Source organism: Rhodnius prolixus, unplaced genomic scaffold (assembly GCF_049639745.1).
Source record: "Rhodnius prolixus isolate KJV_2025 unplaced genomic scaffold, Rpr scaffold_5, whole genome shotgun sequence".
NCBI lineage: Eukaryota > Metazoa > Arthropoda > Insecta > Hemiptera > Reduviidae > Rhodnius > Rhodnius prolixus.
The window spans coordinates 20,383,835-20,410,676 of record NW_027411624.1 but is presented as its reverse complement, the minus strand read 5'-3'; the positions used below and the strand labels follow the sequence as shown (position 1 = coordinate 20,410,676).

Sequence of the window (26,842 nt, the reverse complement as noted above, 5' to 3'; positions counted from 1 at the left end):
GGTAGTGTTTCAAAACGTATTCCCGTCTTTTAAAGGTTCGTTAAAATATTGATGTTACTTAGGGCATATCACATATTGCCTTTATTTTGAAATTCTTCAACGAAACGCCAGTTCATTCATGTGTTGTTTCTACAGTGGTATCCATCTTTAAACATGTAATTGTTCCTAATTCCGTCCTCTTAAGTCCCCTGGGACGAAATTTAGAACATTATTTGTATTTCATATTTGAAAAAGTTATAGAAAACAGTTGATTATTTGCTTTCGATTTAGATGGCAAAACGTAAGCAATGGAATCCTAAGACAATGGTAGAAGCAGTGAAGGCGGTGAGAAAACAAAGAAATGGGATACAAAACGGCAGCATAGACATTCCAAGTTCCAAGAGCAACGCTGAAGGATTATGTCCCCAATCCTCATTAGAACCAGAGGATATGGTTAATAGAAATATTGGCCGACCAAACAGTTATGCTTCAAAGTCATCGAGCAAAAGCTTGCAGAATACTGCCTGACAATAGAGAAAACTTCTACGGGTTAACTGTCGGAGACTTGTCTCGCATGGCGTTTCAGTTAGCTAAGAAGAACAATTTGCCTCACCTATTTTCTGCAACAAATCAAAAAGCGGGTCGAAAATGAGTACGGCTACTTCTCAAACAAAAGACATGCCAGTTTTTTAAAACAAAAAAAAATTATTTTTCTGCAACCATGTAGGGAAGTTCTCATTACTCAATTAAAATCAGCTGTGTAATGCCCAACTTCCCACACTAGTGGGGGGGAAATTCCCATTAGTGTCACTTTCCGCACAAGTGAGTGGAAAAACTTTATTGTGCTTCCTTGATATAAGAAGTTTTGTTATTAACATAAATATTTTCTGTAAAACTCTAATAAGCTTATTTAAATTTATTTTATTTAAATAATTAAAAAACGAATATTAAAAAATAAAATAAAAATTGAAAGGAATATAGAAATAAAAATAATACTTTAATAAATAATTAGATATTTTTAATTATAACAGTTAAAAAGGTTATAGTGTTACCTTATAGAAATTTAAAATGGATTCTAGTGATGCCTGTTTAGAAAACACTCCTCCATCAATAAAAGAAACAGCAGAAAATGTAATAAGTAATGTAAATACGTAAGTAATGTAAATAATTGTAATATAACAATAAATGTTTATAATAAATAAATTACTTTTTGTAGACTGTAAAAATGAAATTTTTAATTTTATTAGTTAATAAATGGTTGCAGAAAAAATATAATATTTAACTCTAGTGTAAAGTATTTTCCTCACACTCGGCAATTTGCACTTGCACTCGCATCGCTTCGTTCGCTCGTGCGTGCAAACCCTGCCTCGCGTGAGGAAAAGTACTACTTTCCACACTTGTTAAATAAATAACTATATTTACTTTTTTATTTTTTTACTTGAGGCCTGAAACGAAATTTAGAACACTTTTTTTAAACAACTAAAAGTGTACTTTTTTTTAATTATATTTATTGCGTTTCTTGTATGAATTTTTTTAACAATATTATTGCAAAAATCAATAACTGAATCTTCAAGGTAACAGTAGAAATTTCGTCGAAGTTCTTATAATTTGTTATTTTACAATCAAATTCAATATACTTAAGGGGTACGAAATTTGGGCACTTTACCCTACTGTACACAAATTATCCTATAAACACAACAGAAAATGAAATTATTAATTTTAAAACTTAAAAAAACCTCTCAATTTCAAATAAAAGAAAAACAGGAAATTTTATGAAACAATTAAATTAACTAAGCAGATTACAACCTCGCTTTAGTGATGTATATACAAAGAATATTTCAGATTTCTCCATTAAGAATGATTAAACATTTACAATGGGCCAGACTTTTGCATTACAAACATTCGAAGCGATGTGGTATTATAATTAGGCATTCACCTAAAAAGTGGAATACATTTTCCTTCTTATTCAAATTACACTGTAGCTAAAAATAACATCTCCTGGGTATAATTGAGATTCATCATACAAGATTTTTGTTACAGATACTCGTACATTCCTCTAAAGTGCTTATTAATGTCAATTTTCACTTTTTATTTATATTAATGTTAATAAGAATCAAATTTTGATCAAAATTCTCTTATTTTGAAATTGTTCGGGTGATTGAAAATGATCATTTTACTGAATTGATTTTTCCAGTATTTGGAGATTACCACAAAATTGGCTTCTACAACTGGAATACTCTACTTCTACTTCTTCTGGAATGCGTCGGTTAATTAGAGTAGCGTTTCCCAACCAGTGGTACGCGAGTTGCTGGTTGGTGGTTCGCGAAAAATAATCAATAATGGTGGACATAATAAATTAAAAAAAAAATTAAAGCATAAAAATGATCATAGAAACGTTTTTTCCTACAATACATAAATACATAAAAATACATATAATACATAAAAATTATTTTAATTAATAATATTATACAGTAAAGTTGTTAATATGTTCGTTCAGTAATGAGGTCAGTCTGTCTCATGATATACGAGAAAATATAATAATAACACATTTAACATGATTAAAACCCGAAAAAACAAATGATAATTGGATTTCAAACCCCTTCTATAAAGAAAATTTAGGAAAAGCTTCATCAATATCAACTAAAGATAAAGAAAATTTACTCGAATTATCATGTGACAGAACTTAAATGATAACTATGTAAAAAATCTGCTTAAAGAGACTGATTGTAATTAGTAAGCTCTATCCAAGCAACATTAAATTTAATTAGTACTTATAGGTAGTTGAATGCTTAAAAGAAATTAATTTAGAAGATTTGGGCATAAATATAATAATCCTAAAAAAGAACTTTGTAAATTAATTAATAATTTTGAAGAGAAAAATATGTACGCAATTTTTAATTATTTAAAAAAAGTTTTAAAACTAAGATCTTACACTTTACAAAGTTTATAAAGTGAATATGAACTTCAACTCCTTTGTAATAGATACATTGTATCTCTATACAAATAAAGATAAAGATAATGAAATAACACACTCGGAATAACAAATTTCACGAAATACTATCATTTTTACGAAGTGGTACAATTTAGCATGATGTACTACCAAGTGGTATGCGAGCCAAAAAAGGTTGGGACAGATTCTTTAAAAAAAATAACGTAATTTTGACAGTAAACTGATTTTTTTTTTTTTTCATATTTTAAATTACCATAACTTTTGAAAAAACCTAACCGATTTCAAAAAAAATTTTTTTTGTTTTTTTTTAGGAGCTCAAATACTATAAGAATATGCAACAAAAAATATAACGTTCCATTTGAAAAACAGAAGTTGGATGCTGTATCTCGAGAAACAGGGGTTTAAAAAAATGGGTCAATCACTGAAAATAAACTAGACTAAAAATGATTAAATGCGTGTTTTTTATTTTTTCGAAATTTCCCGCCGTTAAGAAAAAAAGTGGGTGGAGCATATAACTCTGGTCACCCTGTATATAAATAAGGTTTATTATAAAAACAACCATGTTACCTATATCACACATCGCTTTATAAAAAGTCAGTCTGAAATAACATGTCCATAATACATATTTCTTCTATCAATAAAAAAAACTATTGAAAGTGTATAAATATTACGAATCGATATTACGTGAGACTTATATATCGCAATGGCTACCTACTTGATATTTATCAAATATTAAACGCATAAAGAAAAAAAAACTTCACCCCAATTTAGCTTACTTATTTATTAATAGATAAAAATATAACCTGTCCATATCCTCACGTGATATTTACTCTTAATGGCGGGTGTTTATTTTTTAATAACGCGACTAGTTTTTTTTTTGTTTTTTTTTAAGAAAGAAAACCTGTTTAAAATGATGACGCAAAATCAATTCAATAAGTGATCAGTTCGATAACTCGGTAAATACACTGCAAATATAGATAAGCATCGGTTTTATGTTTTCATTATCTTATCATTGCTTATCAATTAAGCATAAATATTTAACGAAATTCGTGAGTGCAAAAATTTATTTAAAAATCTTTCCTTTTTTATTTGCAGATACGTTTTCAAAAAATTTAAATAATTATAAATCACGAACCAATGTGAAGTAGGTTTTTTTATCAATTATTTTATATTGATCAAAATAATTGCAAAATTAAAATTCTATATTTCTTAGTGATTTATAGTTGCTGTAAAAATTCTTTAGCATCTTCAGGGTGCAATATAAGTAGAAAATAAGGCCATTATTTATTAATCCATATCAACTGTCAATTTAGAAAGAAAGTCAAACGGTTCACGTTGACTCAAACGGATTTATTGGAACATTCTCACAGATGAGAGCACATGCTCAAGCAAATGAACCAGCCCAGACGTCACCAAAAGCTCTGAGATTCAACCAAAAAACAGATTATGCTGTCAGTTTGTTAGGATTATAAAGGAATTCTGCACTTTGAACTTTTACCAAGAAACTAAACTATTAATTCAAACGTCTAAGTTCAACAAATCGCCAAACTGAGCGATGCAGTTCAATAAAAGCGGCCAGAATTGGCAAATCGTAAGGGTGCTGTTTTCCAGCATGATAACGCAAAGCCCCCACACATCTTTGGTCGCCCACCAAAAAATTATTGGAACTAGGTTGGGATGTGTTGTCACATCCACCATATAGCCCTGGACCTTGCGCCTTCAGATTTATTTCTTTCCATGCAGATCTCCTTAATTGGTAAAACTTTTAATGACGCTGATTATGTAAAACTACATTTAATTCGTAATTTGCTGGCTAAAATCAGAAGTTTGATGAACATCGAATTAGGACACTGCCTGAAAGATGGTAAAAGATCATTGACAAAAACGAAAAATGCCTAGTTGAATAAAGTTATATTTTTAAGCAAAAATTGTGAATTTTCATTCATATTTAAAATCTGCAATCACTTAGTTGCCGATCCTACGTACAAGAACCGTTCCCTAAGATTAATCTAAGAAGTATCTCCGACGAAGAATCAGTTCCGTGAGAGTTAAATTCATATCTCTAATCCGATTGTCCTGAGGAAATTTATAAAGGCTTTGCCTTACTGACAGGAAATTAGCTCTAGTGTGATAAATGGCCTTTAGCCATTTAAAATCGATTTACCCTCCTAATTATGATTATTCCGTCGTTACTGTTTTGTTGAGCGAAGTTTATGGTTTGCTTATTGTATATTGTAAGTATGTACATGACATAGCCTTAATTAATTAATTTTCTTCAATAAATTCTGTGTCTATTTTAAATAATTTTCATCTATTAAATTATTTATAGAAACAATATTACATAAACTCCATGATCAATAAATACGAGGTGTGGCTATTAAATAACGAGACTATTGCTATAAAACACTTCATTTTAAATTTATACATATTTAGTTATTATCACCTTCAATATACACCCCTCTCCTATCCCTACAACGCTCCATGCGAATTTACCATAGTTCTTTTCTGTCAGCTCCTGCATGACGCGTGCCGCTTTTTCTTTCACAGCTTCAACGGGCTGAAATCGTGTTCCTTTTAATGCAGATTTAACTTTTTGGGAACAGATAAAAGTCACATGTGGCCAGATCAGGCGAATAAGGCGGATGGCCTAAAACTGGGATGTTGTTCCTTGGCTAGAAACGTCTTGTCAGGCAATTCAGTGTAAGCCGGCGCGTTTTCTTGCGTTGGAGAACCCCGTGACTTGTTCTTCCACAAATCGGGTCGTTTTTTCCTTACTCTTTCACGATGTTGAGCAAGCACCTCACGGGAGTAATGTTGATTAATTATAATCGATTTTTTCATCCGTTTTGGACGTGGAAGGGCGACCCGGTGCGGTCATCATATCCGACATCTTCTCGGCCATCTTGGAAACGCTTGAACCACTCAAAAACTTGCGCAAGTGATAAACTTTCAACTTCTTTTAATAAAAGATAAGTTTCAGTAGCGGTTTTACCCTGTTTCATGTGAAATTTTACGACAATTCGTTGCTCTACTACATGTGTAGTATCATGTTTTCGGCAAAACGAAACTAACCCCTCTTTTACACAAACGACGGTTCCGGTCAGACAGATTTCTCAAAAATGTGAGACGCTGCAATCGAAAGAAAAGGCTTTACGCTGCACAGCCTGCATAGTTCTTCTGTAGCAGTATCAGTCTCGTTATTTAATAGCCACACCTCGTATAACGCCTACTCCATTTTAAAATGTCCGTTTAGAATTTCTGATAGATTTTTATGCTTTGCTTGTGAAAAATGGTTTGGTTCAAATTTGAGCTATTTCTCCGAGTATTTATGTATTGTTCAGTTCATAAATAGATAGGACAGAAAAACACAAAAACCTTACATATAACAATGTAAAAAAAATAAAGAAGATAAATGTCCCTGAAGATTACCTTGTCCCTCTAGTTCAAAAGCTTGCTAAAAATAAAATTGGCAATATTCTGTCTTCCCTTTGGATAACTTGATTGAGGCACCAAAAATGATTATTAATTCTCTACAATGAAATAGTTATTTATTTAACAAGTGTGGAAAGTAGTACTTTTCCTCACGCGAGGCAGGGTTTGCACACACGAGCGAGCGAAGCGAGGCGAGTGCAAGTGCAAATTGCCGAGTGTGAGGAAAATACTTAACACTCGAGTTAAATATTATATTTTTTCTGCAACCATTAGATTTATTGACTAAAAAAATTAAAAATTTCATTTTTACAGTCTACAAAAAGTAATTTATTTATTATAAACATTTATTGTTATATTACAATTATTTACATTACTTACGTATTTACATTACTTATCTGCTGTTTCTTTTATTAATGGAGGAGTGTTTTCTAAACAGGCATCACTAGAATCCATTTTAAATTTCTATAAGGTAACACTATAACCTTTTTAACTGTTATAATTAAAAATATCTAATTATTTATTAAAATATTATTTTTATTTCTATATTCCTTTCAATTTTTATTTTATTTTTTAATATTCGTTTTTTAATTATTTAAATAAAATAAATTTAAATAAGCTTATTAGAGTTTTACAGAAAATATTTATGTTAATAACAAAACTTCTTATATCAAGGAAGCACAATAAAGTTTTTCCACTCACTTGTACGGAAAGTGACACTAATGATAATTTTCCCCCACTAGTGTGGGAAGTTGGGCATTACACAGCTGATTTTAATTGAGTAATGAGAACTTCCCTACATGGTTGCAGAAAAATAAAATTTTCATGAATTTTTATACGAGCAGCCCTACACTTTTAACTATTTTCAACATCAAGCATTGCAAACAGATTTTTAATTTACATGCAAGATATATTTTTCGTATGCCCTTAATTTTTCTTTAATATTTTTCATGATTAATTTGTCTAGGGCTCTACGAGGTAACAGCTGCTCTATTTAGGTATTCCCTAACTACACGCTTAATCCCTAGTACTATAATATAACCTTTTTGAACCAGTAATTACACTGATTTAGATTGCTTAAAAGTTTTGCAAAGTGCTCTTGCAGAATTTAAAAGAAAAGTTGAGCACTTTATATTTTAAAGTATCGTAATATTTTATGAACAACCTTATTCTTTTTTCTATCCAGTTGCAATATGGCCAAACATCTGTGTCTGTGTAGAGTGAATTGGATATAAAACTTTTCTAAAAGTAGCTATCGCTACAAGAAGATTCCTCTTAAACCTGTAATCTTCCTTCTGATAGAGTAAAAATAAAGCAGACGAAATTTACTAGATGAACACTGTTCGCTTTTAATCTTCATTTACTGATCTCTCTTTATTTAATAACTTTATTATTCTTTATTTCAGTTCATTCTGGACTTACCTTTCTTTATTTATATACGAGTATATTATCGTATATTTATTTCTAATAAAATATATAAATTTCCCAGAAAGGAGCATTACTTTTATGTTTAGTTTTTTATCGTTAGCATTACCCGTCAGGCATTTTCCTAAACTTTTTTATACTACTCGCTCTTTAAATAATCTTAAAATGTTTAAGATGAAAGTTCATACAGTCGTTTTACAAGATTGCTTTGAATGAAGCAATTTCAGTAAAACCTTTCTTATGTTGTACACTTGGCTTTTATTTGTTCGGTTTTTTAATCAGAGTAATAAATTTTTAGAAAAAATAAGTAAATACAAAATATACTTTTTTCTGCAACCATGTAGGGAAGTTCTCATTACTCAATTAAAATCAGCTGTGTAATGCCCAACTTCCCACACTAGTGGGGGGGAAATTCCCATTAGTGTCACTTTCCGCACAAGTGAGTGGAAAAACTTTATTGTGCTTCCTTGATATAAGAAGTTTTGTTATTAACATAAATATTTTCTGTAAAACTCTAATAAGCTTATTTAAATTTATTTTATTTAAATAATTAAAAAACGAATATTAAAAAATAAAATAAAAATTGAAAGGAATATAGAAATAAAAATAATACTTTAATAAATAATTAGATATTTTTAATTATAACAGTTAAAAAGGTTATAGTGTTACCTTATAGAAATTTAAAATGGATTCTAGTGATGCCTGTTTAGAAAACACTCCTCCATCAATAAAAGAAACAGCAGAAAATGTAATAAGTAATGTAAATACGTAAGTAATGTAAATAATTGTAATATAACAATAAATGTTTATAATAAATAAATTACTTTTTGTAGACTGTAAAAATGAAATTTTTAATTTTATTAGTTAATAAATGGTTGCAGAAAAAATATAATATTTAACTCTAGTGTAACACTCGCTCGTGCGTGCAAACCCTGCCTCGCGTGAGGAAAAGTTCTACTTTCCACACTTGTTAAATAAATAACTATTAATTTATTTAATTAAGTTGATTTTGTTAAATCATCTGTTATTAATTCGTCCATTTGTTCATTTATTTTGATATTAGTTAAGTGCTAAATTAATTTCGCTGATTCGTTCATATATTCATTTTTGAAGAACATTTCGAATAGCACAAAAAATTAAGCGCAATGTAAAATTTTTACTCAACAATGAACCCTAACTTTTGAAAACTTTTGAAAACAAAAGTTAGATTTCAAACCTTTACTAATTTCAGTGGTTCATTTTGAGTGTTCTATGGGGGCGTATTTTTTTTTTTATATATATATATTTTGCTTTTCCATGTATACCGCAACGTGAAACTAGATCGTATCAGTGATGCACATAAATTTTACAGTAATTGCATTCATTGTACAAAATTGTGTAAATTTTCAAAACGATCCATATTTATGACGTTAATATGGTACTAAAATACTACATAGATCCCTATTCAATACCAATACCCATCTAAGTGAGGTGCTTAACTTTTTTTTTTTAAATTTAGTTAAAAATGAACTGAAATTTTTTCAAAAGATACTTGAAATATTAAAGAATTATAGCGTAGAAGAAAGATTTTAATGCATTAATTATGCACATACTGGTATCAGATTAATGTACATGTTTGCTTTAAAACCGAACTGCAGTTGTCATGTATACATCCTGACGAAGATTTTATTAAAAGAAAGTTTACAAAATAAATATAAAAAAATAATTCGATCTTTCGGAATTTCGGATGCTACTTCGTCAATTCAGAGTCAACCATATGGCGCAAAGAGATCAACTTTAAAAAAATAAATAAAACCTAATCTAGAGACATACTAGGGTTTTTATTATCACCATTGCTGTCTTCTCTCTTCACAGATTGCATGCACGACTTTATAAATGCAGAGTAATGGAAAAGGATTTGGACAAATCGTATCTTTTATATTCGGACAAAATTGTACTAGTTGCAAAGGAGAAGAAACTTTGGGTATTATAAGTGATATAAGTGGTATAATATTTTCTGAAATGACTGCTCTCCTTGGCTAAGAATTGCCCTGATTATAATCTATATTTAGAGACGATTAGATAGTCCTTGTTTCATTACAAATTATGGTTGCATATTATGTTAATAAAATGTTGAACTAGCCAACTAATACTCATTATCGCTTATCTCGACAAGCTGAATATATGTAAAAAAACAAAATTATACTTTAAAATTAAGAGGTCTCTATACTTTGTAATAAATATTATTGCAGTGCTAAAAATATTTATCTTGAACTAGATTCTTGTGTGTACAAATAAATTATTAGAACTGTTGAAAATATATTTTTAGAACAGTTTAATTGGACAAAATGACCTGATTTGTAAATTGAATTTGTACACAAAATTTATAAAGAGGTATCGTCAATTAACATATACAAGTTAATAATAACAATACGCACAATATCTGTACAAATAATTATTGCAAAATTAATTTTATATTAATATAATGAAAAGAAGAGGGGAGATGCCCACATTAAATTACACTGTAACCAGATACCTTGAGTGTCACAAATGTTGGCTTTGTAATTAGTCAACTGTAGAAAATTAACTTTATTTTGTTGCTATTTGCAAGCCTGAAATGTTTTAGGCTACATCATTTAAATACAGAGCAAGTGGTGGTAATATGGAACCCTTCTTTGTTTTTAACTTACCTATGCTAGAAATTCCACAAAATTGTATTGTTTTCTCTGGTTAGTTACTAATAATAATAATAATAGTCTTTATTCAAGACTGCCTCCTGGCCATCGACCATCGGGGGAGTCGGTCATCTCATACATTAAATTAAACAGATTTGGTACATTACTAGTAAAATACAAAAACCAAATAAAAAGTACAAAATACAAAAGAAATGAGATGGAAAATTTACACAAAAACAATACAAACGGGAAAATAAAAGAAAAACTTCTCCAAATAAGCAAAAGCAAAATAAATTGTAAACTTATGCAAAAAATAAAAACAAAATAAAGCAAAAAATAATTTAATTAAATAATAAAAGATACTTAAATGAGAAGAAAAGACAAAAAAGAAAAGAAATAAAAACAAATAAATAGCTAAAATAGATAATAGTAATATAGAGAAATAATCATCTCACATTTTATCTACGCACTAGAGTTTACATTTTGACGTAATCTTGAGGCAATCTTACAGAAATTTACAATTGAATTCCAGCCGTACTCTCCATTTAAGTATTTTATTAACACATCTTTCTGCAATATCTCCTGCTTTAAACATTTTAATCTTATTTCTTTTAATCTGGGACAGACAGCTATGAAGTGGAAAGAGTCTTCCGTTTGAGACAAGTTACATAAGTTACAGAGTGAGCTATGTTCGCTATGTTGATAGATTTTAAAGTTTAAGTTCAACAGGCCACTTCTGGCCTTCATGATCCAAACACTATCGCTCATGTTATTGTCGTACACATAGCTAATACACTTATGCTCAAAGTTCAGCTCTCTGTACATCATGTTTGAAATTGATCTCTGTGCCCTTTCAATGAATTCTGCATGAAATATTGTTTCCAAACGGTTACGTATTTTATCAAATTCAGATTTCCAATTGCTCATATTCTCAAAAGAAATATCCGCAGTTATATTAAATTTATTTATGAGTTTTTCTAAATCAGAATACCAAAATAGTTTTTTTGCTATTAATTCTTTTGTCATTAAGAGAGGGTATCTATTAGCAGGAAGTTGCGTAATTTTAACTATGTAATTTAAGTGCAGTCTGAGCGTGTAGATGAAGAGATGTGTCGAGTTTGTTTCCAGATACAGCAGATATGTCGGGGTGAACCGCGGAAGATTAAAACATTTTTTTAAAAAGAATCTTTGCAACTTCTCCGCCTCTTCAAACATATTAGTTAGAATTTGTACACAAAATTTATAAAGAGGTATCGTCAATTAACATATACAAGTTAATAATAACAATACGCACAATATCTGTACAAATAATTATTGCAAAATTAATTTTATATTAATATAATGAAAAGAAGAGGGGAGATGCCCACATTAAATTACACTGTAACCAGATACCTTGAGTGTCACAAATGTTGGCTTTGTAATTAGTCAACTGTAGAAAATTAACTTTATTTTGTTGCTATTTGCAAGCCTGAAATGTTTTAGGCTACATCATTTAAATACAGAGCAAGTGGTGGTAATATGGAACCCTTCTTTGTTTTTAACTTACCTATGCTAGAAATTCCACAAAATTGTATTGTTTTCTCTGGTTAGTTACTAATATATTAGCTTTATATATTAGTCTTGCGCTATTGCTTTCAAATTCACTCTCCTCCAACCACCAGAAGAGCAACCTACAATTTTATGGAAAAAGTGAGAGTGGTGCCTCTGTCTTGTGGTGCAGGTAATATGGAACACTTTAGTATTTTTATTGCAAGTCACCGTAGAGTGGGTTTTTAGGTACAATGAATATGTTTGCAGCTTTTTTAGCCCCATTTTAGATTCTTCTCCTTTTTTTCCCCAAAAATATAAGTGATTTGCTTGTAATGCTTGCAATATGGAACCCCATGCAATTTTTCTACAGCGAGTGTAGAACAGGGTTTCATATTACCAGCACCCATGCAACCATCAAACATCGCTTGGATTTGATATGTCACCAACAAAAAAATTGGGAAACATAAGAACTGATTCACAGATAAGGTTGCCAACTCTATAAAGTTCCAAAAAAAAGGACACCCTAAAAAAAATTAGGTACATTCAGGGCCGTCGACAGGATTTTGGGGCCCGGGAATATATATCATTCGTTTTCCTTGTTTTTAGGTGTACAGGCAGAGACTCCGGCTCCGGGCTCCGGGAAAAAGTCCCCTCTCCACCGTCTGTAATCTGACCTGGGTACATTTATATCTTACATACTTATTCATGAAAAGTTCATCGTTACATCAATAACCTGTTGACCTATTCAGTTCAGTTAGAACAGAAAAACAACACGCCAAATGAAGAAGTCTCGGAAGTCAGAACTTAAATCAAAAATACAATAAAATAAATTAGATTTGTGTGAATAATATCTGAAAAAAAGGACAACAGGCGTCCTTTCCTAATTTAAGAAAGGACAAGGACAACCAGGTGTTAAAAAAAGGACTGTCCTTTCCAAAAAAGGGCAGTTGGTAACCCTATTCTCAGATGAAAATCGCTGAATTTTATCCCTTTGAACCAATGTATAGTGCGGATAACTACCACTATTTTGATAACAAAACAAAAATAACAGTTTGACACTGTTAATTTCAAAATGAACATACAGTAGTAACTGAACCAACCACCTGCTTTGCACACTACCGCTATCTAGCGACAGTTTGAGCCGGATACTGTTAACACACGGATCACTTGTCGCCAAAATATTATTGGGTTCCATAATACCAGCTGGGTTCCATATTACCACCACTTCATCTATTGTTTTTGATTGGGATAATTTTTACATCAGAGGTTCTAGTGCACAGATTTATTTAATGGTAGATTATAATAACCAGTTGGTAATGCTGGTTGTGGTTATTCACTTATTTTGTCGTGATAGATTGAGTATACCATGTAATACCACTTGATTTAATTTTTAACTTTTATTTCCTCAAACAAGCTTAGTTAATGCCATTATTGTACTTTTACTAAAGTAGTGTTTGCTCTCCTTTCTATATGCAAAGAGAGTTGAGTACGAGGTTCGTTTGAAAAGTCCGTGCAAAGTCAGAGAGATAGCACCACTGGCGCGTATCGAGGTTATGTTTAGTTAGTAGCATCTCTTGGAAGAACACACACCAAGTTTCAGCCAGATCGGTCTATTTCTTTGTGTTTGGCATTCGTTTGAATCGAGGAAGTCGAGTGATTTTCAAAAAATGGACGAAAAAGAATTTCGTGTGTTGATTAAACACTACTTTATGAAAGGCGAAACGCCTCAGGAGACTAAAGAGAAGCTTGATAAACATTATGGTGACTCTGCACCTTCGATTAGAACAGTTTATAAGTGGTTTCAAAATTTTCGGAGTGGCCATATGAGCACAAGTGACGCTGAACGTTCTGGACGCCCTGTTGAGGTTACTACTCCAGAAATCATTGATAAAATCCATGATATGGTGATGGATGACAGAAGAGTGAAGGTGCGTGAGATTGCTAGTGCTGTGGGCATCTCGAATGAACGGGTACATAATATTTTGCATCAACATTTGGACATGACAAAGCTATCCGCAAGATGGGTGCCGCGATTGCTCACGCTTGACCAAAAACGAAATCGTGTGAAGTGTTGCAAGGACGGTTTGCAGCTGTTCCAGAAAAATCCGCAGGACTTTAAGCGTCGTTTCGTCACTGTGGATGAAAGATGGATACATCACTACACTCCTGAGACCAAAGAACAATCTAAACAATGGGTTACCAAGGGGGAATCTGCGCCAAAAAAAGGCGAAGACCGTTCTTTCGGCCGGAAAGATTATGGCGACTGTCTTTTGGGATTCGCAAGGAATAATCCTCATCGACTATCTGGAAAAGGGTAAAACTATTACAGGTGCATATTATTCATCGTTATTGGACCGTTTGAAAACCGAGCTGCAAGAAAAACGCCCACGATTGGCCCACAAAAAAGTCCTTTTCCATCACGACAACGCACCAGCTCACACCTCAGCAGTTGTGGTCGCAAAATTAATGGAAATAGGGTTCCAACTCGTTTCACATCCCCCCTATTCTCCAGACTTGGCTCCCTCGGACTTCTATTTGTTCCCCAATATGAAGAAATGGCTGGCGGGAAAAAGATTTTATTCACACTAGGAGGTGATTGCAGAAACGAATGGCTATTTTTCAGACTTGGACAAATCCTTTTATTCGGGAGGGATCAACAAACTAGAGCAGCGTTGGACAGTAGTGTATAAGCCTAAAAGGAGACTATGTTGAAAAATAAAAAAGGTTTACCCCAAAAAATTAAGTAGTTTTTATTTTTGCACGGACTTTTCAAACGACCCTCGTATCTTCTATTAGCAAAACAAATCTTTAAATCCTTGTTGGCTCTTTATTTCGTGACTTTACCAGAAGAGGTGACCTATAAGCTTTGTAACTTATGAATACACTTGAACTAAGTTCATGTTATTGTAGGAATAATTACTGCATGAACAATTAGTTCATGAATGACTGCTGGTATTATTGTTCGTTAAAAGTAAAATGGTTGCTAATTTTTAATAAATCTTGATTGTTGAAGGTTCTTTTGCAGTTGCCCAACTTCAAATTTTGGAAGAAATAATTGCTGAATGAAAAATTCTTTGTAAATTATCTTTTTACAGTTAACAATTGTTAACAATTGTTAACTGTAACAACAGTTATTTATCCATATTTATTATTTCTTCTGCAGGTGATAATGAAAAAGTCAACGAAAAGCTTAAGAAAATATAATTTTATTTAAAATTTATGGAAATAATTAAAACATAAACAAAGGCGCATATAATGGAAGAGATCATCATGAAAGTGATGGTACCAAAAAACCATCTGACTGTTGCTGGTACACGAGCTGGTTGTATAATTTGCCCACCAATCATATGAACGTTTGGCGTAGACGCTACCGGCACGTGATGACTGTCTGGATGAGGACACGCCGTCCAATGTGGCGTTGAGGTGGTTCTAGGGTAGGCAGGTGGTGGTGTCCAGGTCAGGCAGTAGGGTTGTACTGGGTATAGCTCTTGATATGGAGGCGGTGGTCCCAGGGGAGCCATAACTGGTGCTCTTGCTGGTTCTACACCTAATGTTGTTCGTATAGATGAGTGTTGATCCAATTTCGTTTCTTGCTGTCCTTGTTGGGGATCCAGAGCATGTTGTGGGCGTTCACGCAGCGCCAACTCATTGACAGCATCCTCTGTTATTTCTGGGCTGTCATCCGGCATTCTGGTGTTCTACTTCTAAAAGCTTTCTCACAGCTTCTAAAACAATATAAATAGATAATGTTAAACACTTGGGAAACTATTTCTTCCACTTCTTATAAAACTAAACGAAATATCAAAGAATCAGCTGACTCTATCAACAATACTCAACGATTTCTTGAAAACTTAAAAAATGTTACTAAAGGTAATTGGCTTCAGCAAAAAGGCTAAAACGAAGGAAATTTTAAGAGATGCTGTTTATCCCAGCAGTTCTCCTCGAAATTAATTTTCATTAAAAGAATTCCAACGAAGAACGAGTCTTCAAGTGAGTAGTCGCTACAAATATCATTCAAAGACTCTTCAAATTCGAAATTTTAAGTAGCATATTTCTTACAAATATTACGGTTATATCATGAAATTCAGTGAAACGGCTTTTAGAACAGAGTTACTCAACGGGTATGCAACTTTCTGTTGAAAGATGTACTGTTTTTAATTTTTATAATAGTTATGTCCGCCTCGAATCTGAGTGTCTCCACATTAAGGTCAGAGTCTTTAGTAGAGTTTTAAAATTCTGGGTTAAATTGTTATCCGTGGATAACGATTCATTGCTGAGAAAGTGTTATACGAGACTTGTAGAACTTTTGCCTAACTCTAATGTTCTCTTTAATTGGGCTGGTTTCCTGAGGGATCTACTGTTCTCTATTGGAGCTCAGGACGTGTGGCAGGTGCAAAACGCGGATAGTTGTAATCTAAAAGACCCAAATTTAAAATTTTCTAATAATAGTTTCAGCAGGGATATCGACATTGTAATTAACTCAACATATAATCCAAATTACCGATTATTATGTGTTCTAGGACAGAATAATGCGCTTATTAATCTTAATTGTAATTTTGTTATGACCAAAGTAATTGTCCAATTTAGAGTAATTTAATAAGTATCCAACAGTCCTGTATAATGGTGTGAGACACCATTTCTATCCTGATAAAACCTGTTTTACTTGTTTTAGTAATCAAAGAGATGATGTTGCGCATTTTGTCCCGGGCTGTTCTTATTATGGAAAGTTAAGGGAGAAATGGCTCCACAGGTATTTAATTGCCGGTTCTGATCCTTTCCTCTCTTTATTTGATGTTTATGCCAATTTAAAATTGAAATGTATATTTTATTATTTGGCAGGCGCGTTAGATGAGAGATCAAAATTTGTTAATTGTATCTTTGGTAGTTATAAGGATATCTCTTTTTAGAACTAAATTTAAATTTTCAGCAACTTAATTATATCAAAGAATTAGCACTAACACTCATTAATGTTATCATTTGAATATTTTGTTTTTTGTTCTTGTAACATTTATATTTTCGTTTCTTATGGTTGAAATTTCGTATTTATTGTATTTTATTTTATGTTTATTTCCATTGTTCTTATTTTCTAGCAGAGGCGAACTCACTTGCTATAGAATATATTTTCTATATAGCATGATATAAATAAATAAAATAATAATTTTTAGAATTTAGAAATTTATTTACAGTTCAAAATTGTACATAAGAGGTTTCAGGCTGCAGTGCCTATATACACTCTACAATTGTAATATTTACATTGATAAATCTGTCCAAATTTACATACTAAGGGGAAAAATCATTTTAAAAAACCCTAACTACATGGAAGTTATTAAAGCAAGATGTGCTTTAGCCTTTTGTGATTATAATTTTTATAACTAAAGGAACTTGAGTTATAATCTACAATACTTATTATATTTGGATAAGGACTATGTACACAGGAAGTTACAAATTTTCCCGTGGCCCTATAGATAAATGTAGACACGCTGGCAACATCAAGTGCTACGTGTATGTAGTCTATGGGTGTCCACCTGGGAATATGACCCAACTAGCCTTAAGCATTTGTTTTGGACTCTTTGTAACTTCCCGTAGTTGGTGTAGCGACAAGTATTGGACAACACAGGGGCTGCATATAAGAGTACTGGACGGATATAAAGATAATAAATTTGTTTTTTTATTTAGAAAATTGATGTTAGAGTTGCGTTTCAGCACATAATACCTATTGCTTTGTCACAAACAGTTTTTATGTGTTTGGTGAATGTTAGTTTTGAGTCTAACACCAACGGAAGGAAGTTACCGTTAATTTGGACAAAACTATTTACTACCAGCCTTCTACGTGTAAACAATATCACATGCGTTTTGGCATGGTTTGGCCTTATTTTCCATTTAGTGAAATATTTGAAACTTATGTCAAAGGCTATCGATAAATGCTTGGCTATTGTATTTTGTGCTGAAGCTGTTTTTAATAAAAATAGTTTAAAGTAGAAAATATTTTCTGTATAAAGATGCTAAAGTAGTTCAACATTAGTTACCATTCAACAAATTATTTTATTATTCTTTAGACTAAAAAATATCGTCACCTTCAGCACTACAATCAACAATCAATAACTCATTGATTTAGTTTAGTAGTAATGCCTATTTTTTTCAGGCAGGCTTTACGTCTAACTACCAAATTAGGTGTCATGGACGGAGATGACTAGCAAACATAATTAACTATTTAATTTCACATATTAATCATTAAATAAAATCCAAGCACTAGACCGGGAATTGAACCCAGTACCACAATACATATTAGCTTCGCAGGTCTCGCCTCTTAACCCGCACGGCTACCGTGGCGCCTAACTCTTTGAATTATGAACTTGAGGGATTAATAATTCTACCATAATAATTACCAATCACTGTTTTGCCCATGCCAAATCCTACCGTCACTTTAAACACATTGTCTGTCCTGTTACAACTAAGGAGTAGCAGAGGTTTGCAGAAGATTTGCCAAGGGCCAATCATTCATAGAGCTGAAAACAAATTATTACTTGAAAAGATGAAAGAAATTCTGTTTTTTTGGGGGGTAATTTGACATCGAAAACGAATTTTTCCGAAATGGAACATTGGATGAGAGAATATTTAATTGTAAAGGTACCATTGAGGAGCAAAAAAAAGAAAGCCAATTGATTGATACATTCTCCGAATTGAACTTTCTAATGAGTTCCCAGAAATGTTTTGCTGGTTTTGGACATCTGTTTTTTTCAAATTGGATTTCTGCGAAGTGAAAATATTTACTTAAACATCATTGTTGGTGTACCTTATTCTGTGGTAAATTTACTGCTTCTTAAAAATAGGCCAATGTTGATTTATTATAAACTTTATTGTATCTCTTCTTTCAGAAGTGATTGCGACTTCAGCTGAGATAGAAAAATTAATGATATTTAAAACAAAAATTTAATAAAAACACTGCAATTTTGGTTCCAGAACTTTCAAAGTTGATAATATTCACTTAGAACAGTGATGGCGACACTTTTGAGCTCTGTGCGTCAAAATTTTAAAAACCCAAAATTAACTCAGGTGCCGTGTCACTTACAGAAATATTCATATTTTTTTTTATATTTGTAGAACATTTATTATATGACCGACTTAATGATCATTAATCTAAAGAATGTTTAAAAGATCCTTAATTCTCAATAAATACCGTAATTTCTTCAAATCACACAACGAAACGATAAGTTATATAAAATTATAATAATTTTTTGTCTTTGTCGATGTGTGCCACCCAAAATGAGTTCGTGTGTAACCTCATCACGGGTATAGTGCATAAGAGGACAAAATTTTATACCAATAATCAGTTGTTTATTGAGAGAGCTACAGGGGCGCAATTTAACAGCAAACCATGACCCAAAAAATTTTCAACTCTCAATATCTTCTAAATTGGAGGATCACTGCACAGCAATCTACAGCCCATAACTGAGTAAAGTATAGTCCTAGATCGTAGGCTCATACTCTTGCCGACTTACTATAATCGTGAAGATGGAACAGTGGTTATTATAGGAGAGTCGTGGATGCTGATGGTGTGCTCTATTACTGGAAAAGCGAAAGAATACGAAAAGTTGGTGCCTTATTATCAAAAAACTATCCGGTCGGACAGTTGTATATGGGTTCTTGAAATATAAGCAAGAATTGTCTCGTTTGGAAGTTGGTTTGTCACAAATTCTTGCAACGAGAACGCCTATAGGAAAGGTTCTGGACAAAGACTGAACAACATAAATTCTCCAAAAATTTCCAAAGTTCATAAACCAACAAAACGAAAACTCGCGTTTAACTTTTTCGACTAAATAAATTAGGCAAAAAACTGCTTCGTCGAATTAATTGAATACAGAGAAATCAATTTTATATAGATTCAATTTTGTATATTTATAGACGTTGATTGCATATGATGGCTTACTAATACTTATTTCTTTTAAACTAGGCGAGTATTAAATATTATGTAATTTTAAAGTAAACCCTTTGAAATCTTCAAAACATCTGCATCTGCATTACAAAACTAATACTTTAGTCGTTTTGCTGTAATATAAACGGCAACTAATTGCGAATTAAGATTTCTAGGTAAAATAAATTTTTCGATTAATGAGAAACTGAATTTTAATCAGCAATATTAAAAGATTTTTTGATAGATCCTCTGCATTGCAGATGCACGAAAGCGTATGCTAAAGAATATTAATTAATAAAATTTGTATTAACGTATTGTTATAAATCCTGCAACAGAGGGTTAATTAGCAGGAACATCGCTAAGCACACTAAGGCCTTATTAGTTATGACGTAATTAGTGTCCTGTCAAGTGATGTAATTGTATTCCATTGTTTCCTATTGTACTTTCAATTATCATAAGTTATCAAAAGGTCAAGCTAGAGAGCCAGCGGTGAATCTGAAACGTTCTTAGGTGACTAAATTTCTGTGTACTTCAATACGTTAGTATTGCATTTTTTTAAAATTTGAATCTTCTGAGATACAGGCAAGAAAATCCAGACAAAACTATTTGAACTGTTTTCCGCAAATATGGATTCCTCGAAATTGTGCTCCATGAAGAACAATTAAATGCAAAGTATATCGTTTGTTTTTATAATTATTATTGTTTTTTTTAAAATGATTTAAGACGCGTCAACATTTATGGTTATTAGCGCCCGGAGCTTTTTTCAGTGCACTGCCGGCGTCCGGACAGTGTTCTCTCGTTACAGACAACACTGTCCATCACCGGACAGTGAGCTGTAAGAAGCTCCTAGGAAGAGAAAATCTAAGGGTCAGCTGCTGGATTCGAACCCGGGACCTCCGCGTGGGAGTCCAGTATGCTAACCTCATAGCTAATCCCTTCCCTGCAACATTAGTAACTCATAAAAATTGCTCAAATTTACTCTTGAGATTGCCAGTTAGCACCTACGAATCGTGCATTCATAAACGTGTGCCATTAAATTATTGTTGCGAATTTTGGTTGACAGCTTATACTCTTTTGAGTAATTTATTGTTCGCTGTGCTTATTCCATCAGTTTATAAGAGCTGCTTTTAATAAGCCAAAGAGCTTCTTTCCAGACTACAGAATACTAGTCAAAAAAGTCCGGTGAAAAGTCTGTAATCATGTATTCAGGCGCAAAACTCTTCATATTTTTCATAATATTTTGGTTTAAAAAACTGAAAACTGGTTGATTAGCCTGGTTGATCATGATGCAGATCATGCAGATGTAAAGGTTGCATTTCTCCTCAGTATAGAGTTCACCAAAGTTTGGTTAAAGTTGTAAATATTGAAAATTATCAAAAATGGTGTTGATTAAATTTTCTTCATTGCAAAGATTCATTCCATTCCATTCCAACATAATTAGCTGCTGCAATTGATCCAACCTCTTGAAGCATCTGGATTAAATGACCGTAAACTTAATTGAAAGATTGATGTCTATCCGGCAAACTCCATCTTGATTGTGGCCATTATTAGAAATAAAAATGCAACATATTCAGCTACACTGTAGAATCAATTTTCGTCGATACTCTCCACTGATACCAGATGATTGTTTACAGATTATGCAAATATGTGTCTGTTTTTCATTAAAAGTTGTTTCTAAATAACATCTACTGACGTAATTGTTTTGTTTTTCATTGATGAAACTTCGATATGTTCTAGTTCTGTGATTGATTGAAATAAGGACCTAAGTTCATATAATATTTTTTACTTAAATCACATCCCCATTAAAATCCTTAATTTTTTATTTATACATTTATCGTAGATCACGCATATCTCTATTTAGGTTAATGGATGAGTTTGCAATGTGCAATTACTACGGTTCAAAAACAAACAAAAATGAAAATCCCCGGACTTTTTATTTCGAATACGCCTCCACTTAATTGTCTTGAAAGTATTAACTTGGTAATGAAAATATGAAAGTATCGCTACAAGGAAGGATATTTTTAGATTTTTAACTAATTTGTGATTTCAACAAATTTATACGATTAAGACAATGACCTCTCCCCTAACCCTACAACGCTCCATGCGAATTTACCACTGTTCGAAACAGTGCTAGAAGTCTTTTTCTGTCAGCTCCTGCATGACGCGTGCCGCTTTTTCTTTCACAGCTTCAACGGACTGAAATCGTGTTCCTTTTATAGCAGATTTGACTTTGGGAGAACAGATAAAAGTCACATGGGGCCAGGTCAGGCGAATAAGGCGGATGCCCTAAAACTGGGATGTTGTACTTGGCTAGAAACGTCTTGACAGACAATGCAGTGTGAGCCGGCGCGTTGTCTTGATGGAGAACCCCGTGACTTGTTCTTCCACAAATCGGGTCATTTTTTTTCCTTACTCTTTCAGCAGGAGTTGAGCAAGCACCTCACGGTAGTAATGTTGATTAATTATAATCGATATTTTCATCCGTTTTCGACGTGGAAGGGCGACCCGGTGCGGTCATCATCTCCGACATCTTCTCGGCCATCTTGGAAACGCTTGAACCACTCAAAAACTAGCGCAAGTGATAAACATTCATCGCCATAAACTTCTTTTAATAAAAGATAAATTTTAGTAGCGGTTTTACCCAGTTTCATGTGAAATTTCACGACAATTCGTTGCTCTACTACATGTGCAGTATCATGTTTTCGGCAAAACGAAACTAACATCTCTTACACAAACGACGGTACCGGTCAGACAGATTTCTCTACAAACACGTGAGACGCTGCAGTCGAAAGAGAAGGCTTATGCTGCACAGCTGTCGGTTGTTAGGATTTGGCGCATGCATAGTTCTTCTGCAGCAGCATCAGTCTCGTTATTTAATAGCCACACCTCGTAGACTTCCTTAAGTGCATTCTGATTGCGGTTACAAATACATATTACGCTATAATTGTAAAATACAAATGCTTTGTATATTGTTCAAACTAAATTAATTAATGATTTAAACTATATAATAGGGTTAAACTGTTCTTGAATTCAATTATGAATATGCATGAGAATTTCAACCATGATAATTTCTGAAAGTGATTCTAAGTCAGCGGAGCTATCTATGGCAGAGGGTATTTAACAAGAGGAGATACTTAGTCCCTAGAGCTGACGGGTTTAGTGTAACGGGTACCAGTGCAGATAAAGATGTTTCGATATATCCCTCTCTCTCTCGATTCTCCAGTTTTTACTTGTTGGCAAAAAGTTAATAGTTTAGAGTGATATATCATCATTTTTATTATCATTATTTTCATTATTATTATAGGCGCATCAACTGCGCGTTAGTAATTAGCGCCGTGTTGTCGATAGTCTCCTCGATCAAGATGGCACTAAAATGTTTCGCCAACACCCATTACGACTTCTTCGAAAAATATAACTTTTTTGAATTTTTTTTTTCTAGATTTTTGTAAACATTTCAAACTGTTTCAATCAACTTTATTTGTGTTATAAAATGTTTACAAATATCTTAAAATACGCAACACTGGCCATCAATATCGAAAGTGGGTTATTTTTTTTCTTTTAATCGTAAGCGATCCAGTAATGAATGATTAAGAAACAAATAAAAAAGTCATTTTGGTTTTTCACATGATATCATTTGATAAGTGCTTGTATAAATCTTAAATTGTCTTGGTTATTACCTTACTGAACTTCCCTATGACAAATTTTATCAATTACATGAATTCAAGTATCGATGAATAACAACTTTTAAGGCTAAATCTCAGCACTCCTTTCCAAAACACTGCAATAAGAACTACTTCAAATCAGGTTACAGAGTTTGTACATCATCGTAATATTTTTTTAGGTTTTTTCTTTAAACTCATTCAGTGAAATTGGCACTGAAGAGTAAAGATATTTATTGAAAACTGTTTCATTTAGTTTCCTTATTATACTTAAAATGAGAAACGATATAAACCAGTGGTGGGCAAACTTTTTTAATGGGGGGCCACAAAGTTTAAGAAATTCTAGAGGAGGGCCAGAATTATAGAAAAAATGCATTTTGTGTTAAAGCTTTTAATCATAATATTATAAAAACATTACAGCATTACACACTTGTGTAACTACGCGGCTAGTTTAGCTTCACCTATAGGTTATGCATCTATTATTCTACTAAGTAGAATCTACTTTATACTTCTCGACCGTCAAAACGTACGAGGGTCGTTTGAAAAGTCCGTGCAAAGTCAGAGAGATAGCAGTACTGGCGCGTATCGAGGTTATGTTTAGTTAGTAGCATCTCTTGGAAGAACACACACCAAGTTTCAGCCAGATCGGTCTATTTCTTTGTGTTTGGCATTCGTTTGAATCGAGGAAGTCGAGTGATTTTCAAAAAATGGACGAAAAAGAATTTCATGTGTTGATTAAACACTACTTTATGAAAGGCAAAACGCCTCAGGAGACTAAAGAGAAGCTTGATAAACATTATGGTGACTCTGCACCTTCGATTAGAACAGTTTATAAGTGGTTTCAAAATATTCGGAGTGGCCATATGGGCACAAGTGACGCTGAACGTTCTGGACGCCCTGTTGAGGTTACTACTCCAGAAATCATTGATAAAATCCATGATATGGTGATGGATGACAGAAGAGTGAAGGTGCGTGAGATTGCTAGTGCTGTGGGCATCTCGAATGAACGGGTACATAATATTTTGCATCAACATTTGGACATGACAAAGCTATCCGCAAGATGGGTGCCGCGATTGCTCACGCTTGACCAAAAACGAAATCGTGTCAAGTGTTGCAAGGACGGTTTGCAACTGTTCCAGAAGAATCCGCAGGACTTTAAGCGTCGTTTCGTCACTGTGGATGAAACATGGATACATCACTACACTCCTGAGACCAAAGAACAATCTAAACAATGGGTTACCAAGGGGTAATCTGCGCCAAAAAAGGCGAAGACCGTTCCTTCGGCCGGAAAGATTATGGCGACTGTCTTTTGGGATTCGCAAGGAATAATCCTCATCGACTATCTGGAAAAGGGTAAAACTATTACTATTATTCATCGTTATTGGACCGTTTGAAAACCGAGCTACAAGAAAAACGCCCACGATTGGCCCACAAAACAGTCCTTTTCCATCACGGCAACGCACCAACTCACACCTCAGCAGTTGTGGTCGCAAAATTAATGGAAATAGGGTTCCAACTCGTTTCACATCCCCCCTATTCTCCAGACTTGGCTCCCTCGGACTACTATTTGTTCCCCAATATGAAGAAATGGCTGGCGGGAAAAAGATTTTATTCAAACGAGGAGGTGATTGCAGAAACGAATGGCTATTTTTCAGACTTGGACAAATCCTATTATTCGGAAGGGATCAACAAACTAGAGCAGCGTTCGACGAAGTGTATAAGCCTAAAAGGAGACTATGTTGAAAAATAAAAAAGGTTTACCCCCAAAAATTAAGTAGTTTTTATTTTTGCACGGACTTTTCAAACGACCCTCGTATTCCTTATGTTGTGTCTACTGTAAGGATTAGTTAATATATTGTGATGGAGTCATTTGGGGCTCAATATGAACTTTCTAGGGCATTTTTTAAGTTATTTTGCAGCTAACTCTTTTTTGCACCAAAATCATAATTTTCAGTAAAACTTGAGTACATATTAAGTACTTTAGTCAAAAGATTTCTTGTTTTTGAGCTTTTAAGTGGCATTTTGTGTCTTGTCGAAGCAAATGTTAGATATATTATTATGCCTGACAAAAAGAAAAATAATAATATCTACCTAATATAAACATTAAATAAACCTAATAATTTTTTTTTTTTTTTCCAAGGAATGTAAAAGAAAGTTATCTTCAGTAGAAAACTCATTTTTGCTCCAAATCTAACCTAGGTTAGAGAATAAGTAATAATAAACGAGTCTGCAAAAAGACTCGTTTATGCACCAAAAGATGTAGAATTGAACATACAATAGGAAGCACCACTAAACACATTTTCTGAAAAAAAAAATGTAGATAACTCCTTTTTGCACCAAGCTCTTCAATTGTATAATTAAAAAAAAAGAAAAAGTAAAAACAATTTCAAATTTGCGTCTGCCAATCACAAATATTACCACATTTATACATTTCTAAATTCTGGGTCTATTTTTGACTCTAACAATATTTTTAATGTGACAATCAGTTACATTATATTCTATAATACTAACATTTCTAGTTTTAACTTTCTTTACTTGCTTCTTTACTTGTTTTACATTTATGATGAAGGCAAAATCTCAATCCAAGGAACGCTACCTTCTTTGTACAGTAAATAGATTAACTAATTTTTTTTTTCAATTAAAAATATTGAGCTGTTAGCTTAAAGTTTTACTGTTAAAAGTTTATTTGAGTTCCAGCAGGATAATTTGGAATTCTGCTAGAAATGCTGTTTTTACTACTTTTCAGTTTTACCACATGTGTACTGTGATTGATAAATTAATTGTGCCCTAAATTTTCAATCTTCCTTCTAAAGCAAATTAATTACAACTAAAGAATTAGCACTAATAGCCAAGCAATCAATGGGCTACTCCCTCCCAAACAGAGAATTGTTGAAGAGAAAGTTTTGTGACTGTTTGCCAAGTCTTTAATGATTGCTAATGGATCTTAGAACTGTAGATTCCATTAAAATGAAATTATAGAGGAGCCTAAAGTTATAGTTCTTCCTTTTCACACCATCTTCCCAAATAGGCAGCTGCTTTAAACGCGATAATAGTAACACAAAATAGAAAACACAAGAACATAAGTTTATGTGACAAGAAAAATATTCCAATTTTACTTACACTTTTTCCCGTAAGAAGTATGATCATATTATCTTATTTTCCGCCACAATAATTTAGAAATGGAAGGCACAAACATATTCGCGATAACACCATTACGTGAGTAGATTTGGTTTTAAACCTGGTTTATCTATAAACACAATGTTTCAAGTGTTTAAACTGATAAAGAAAATAACAGAACACTGCA

The 26,842-nt window shown here is 32.8% G+C and overlaps 2 protein-coding genes across 4 annotated transcripts in view; one reads left to right on the top strand and one right to left on the bottom strand.

The window, feature by feature from the left end:
* Positions 1-26,842, top strand: part of LOC141458864 (tachykinin-like peptides receptor 86C) — a 379,610-nt gene that overhangs the window by 244,667 nt on the left and 108,101 nt on the right. The window lies entirely within an intron of this gene.
* On the bottom strand, positions 15,152-26,816 carry LOC141458057 (uncharacterized). Of its 2 annotated transcripts, none has more exons than XM_074135596.1 (2): positions 26,659-26,816; positions 15,152-15,692 (listed from the first exon to the last, which is right to left on the bottom strand). In XM_074135596.1, the coding sequence occupies exon 2, from the start codon at positions 15,654-15,656 to the stop codon at positions 15,174-15,176; it is 483 nt and encodes a 160-aa protein (XP_073991697.1). In that variant the 5' UTR covers positions 15,657-15,692; positions 26,659-26,816; the 3' UTR covers positions 15,152-15,173. The 2 variants fall into 2 exon arrangements, with proteins under 2 accessions (XP_073991697.1, XP_073991698.1); XM_074135597.1 differs by lacking the exon at positions 26,659-26,816 and adding an exon at positions 18,354-18,471.

Coding starts and splice junctions, on each gene's coding strand:
- LOC141458057 (XM_074135596.1), bottom strand. CDS start 15,656: ATGCCGGATGACAGCCCAGAAATAACAGAGGATGCTGTCAATGAGTTG.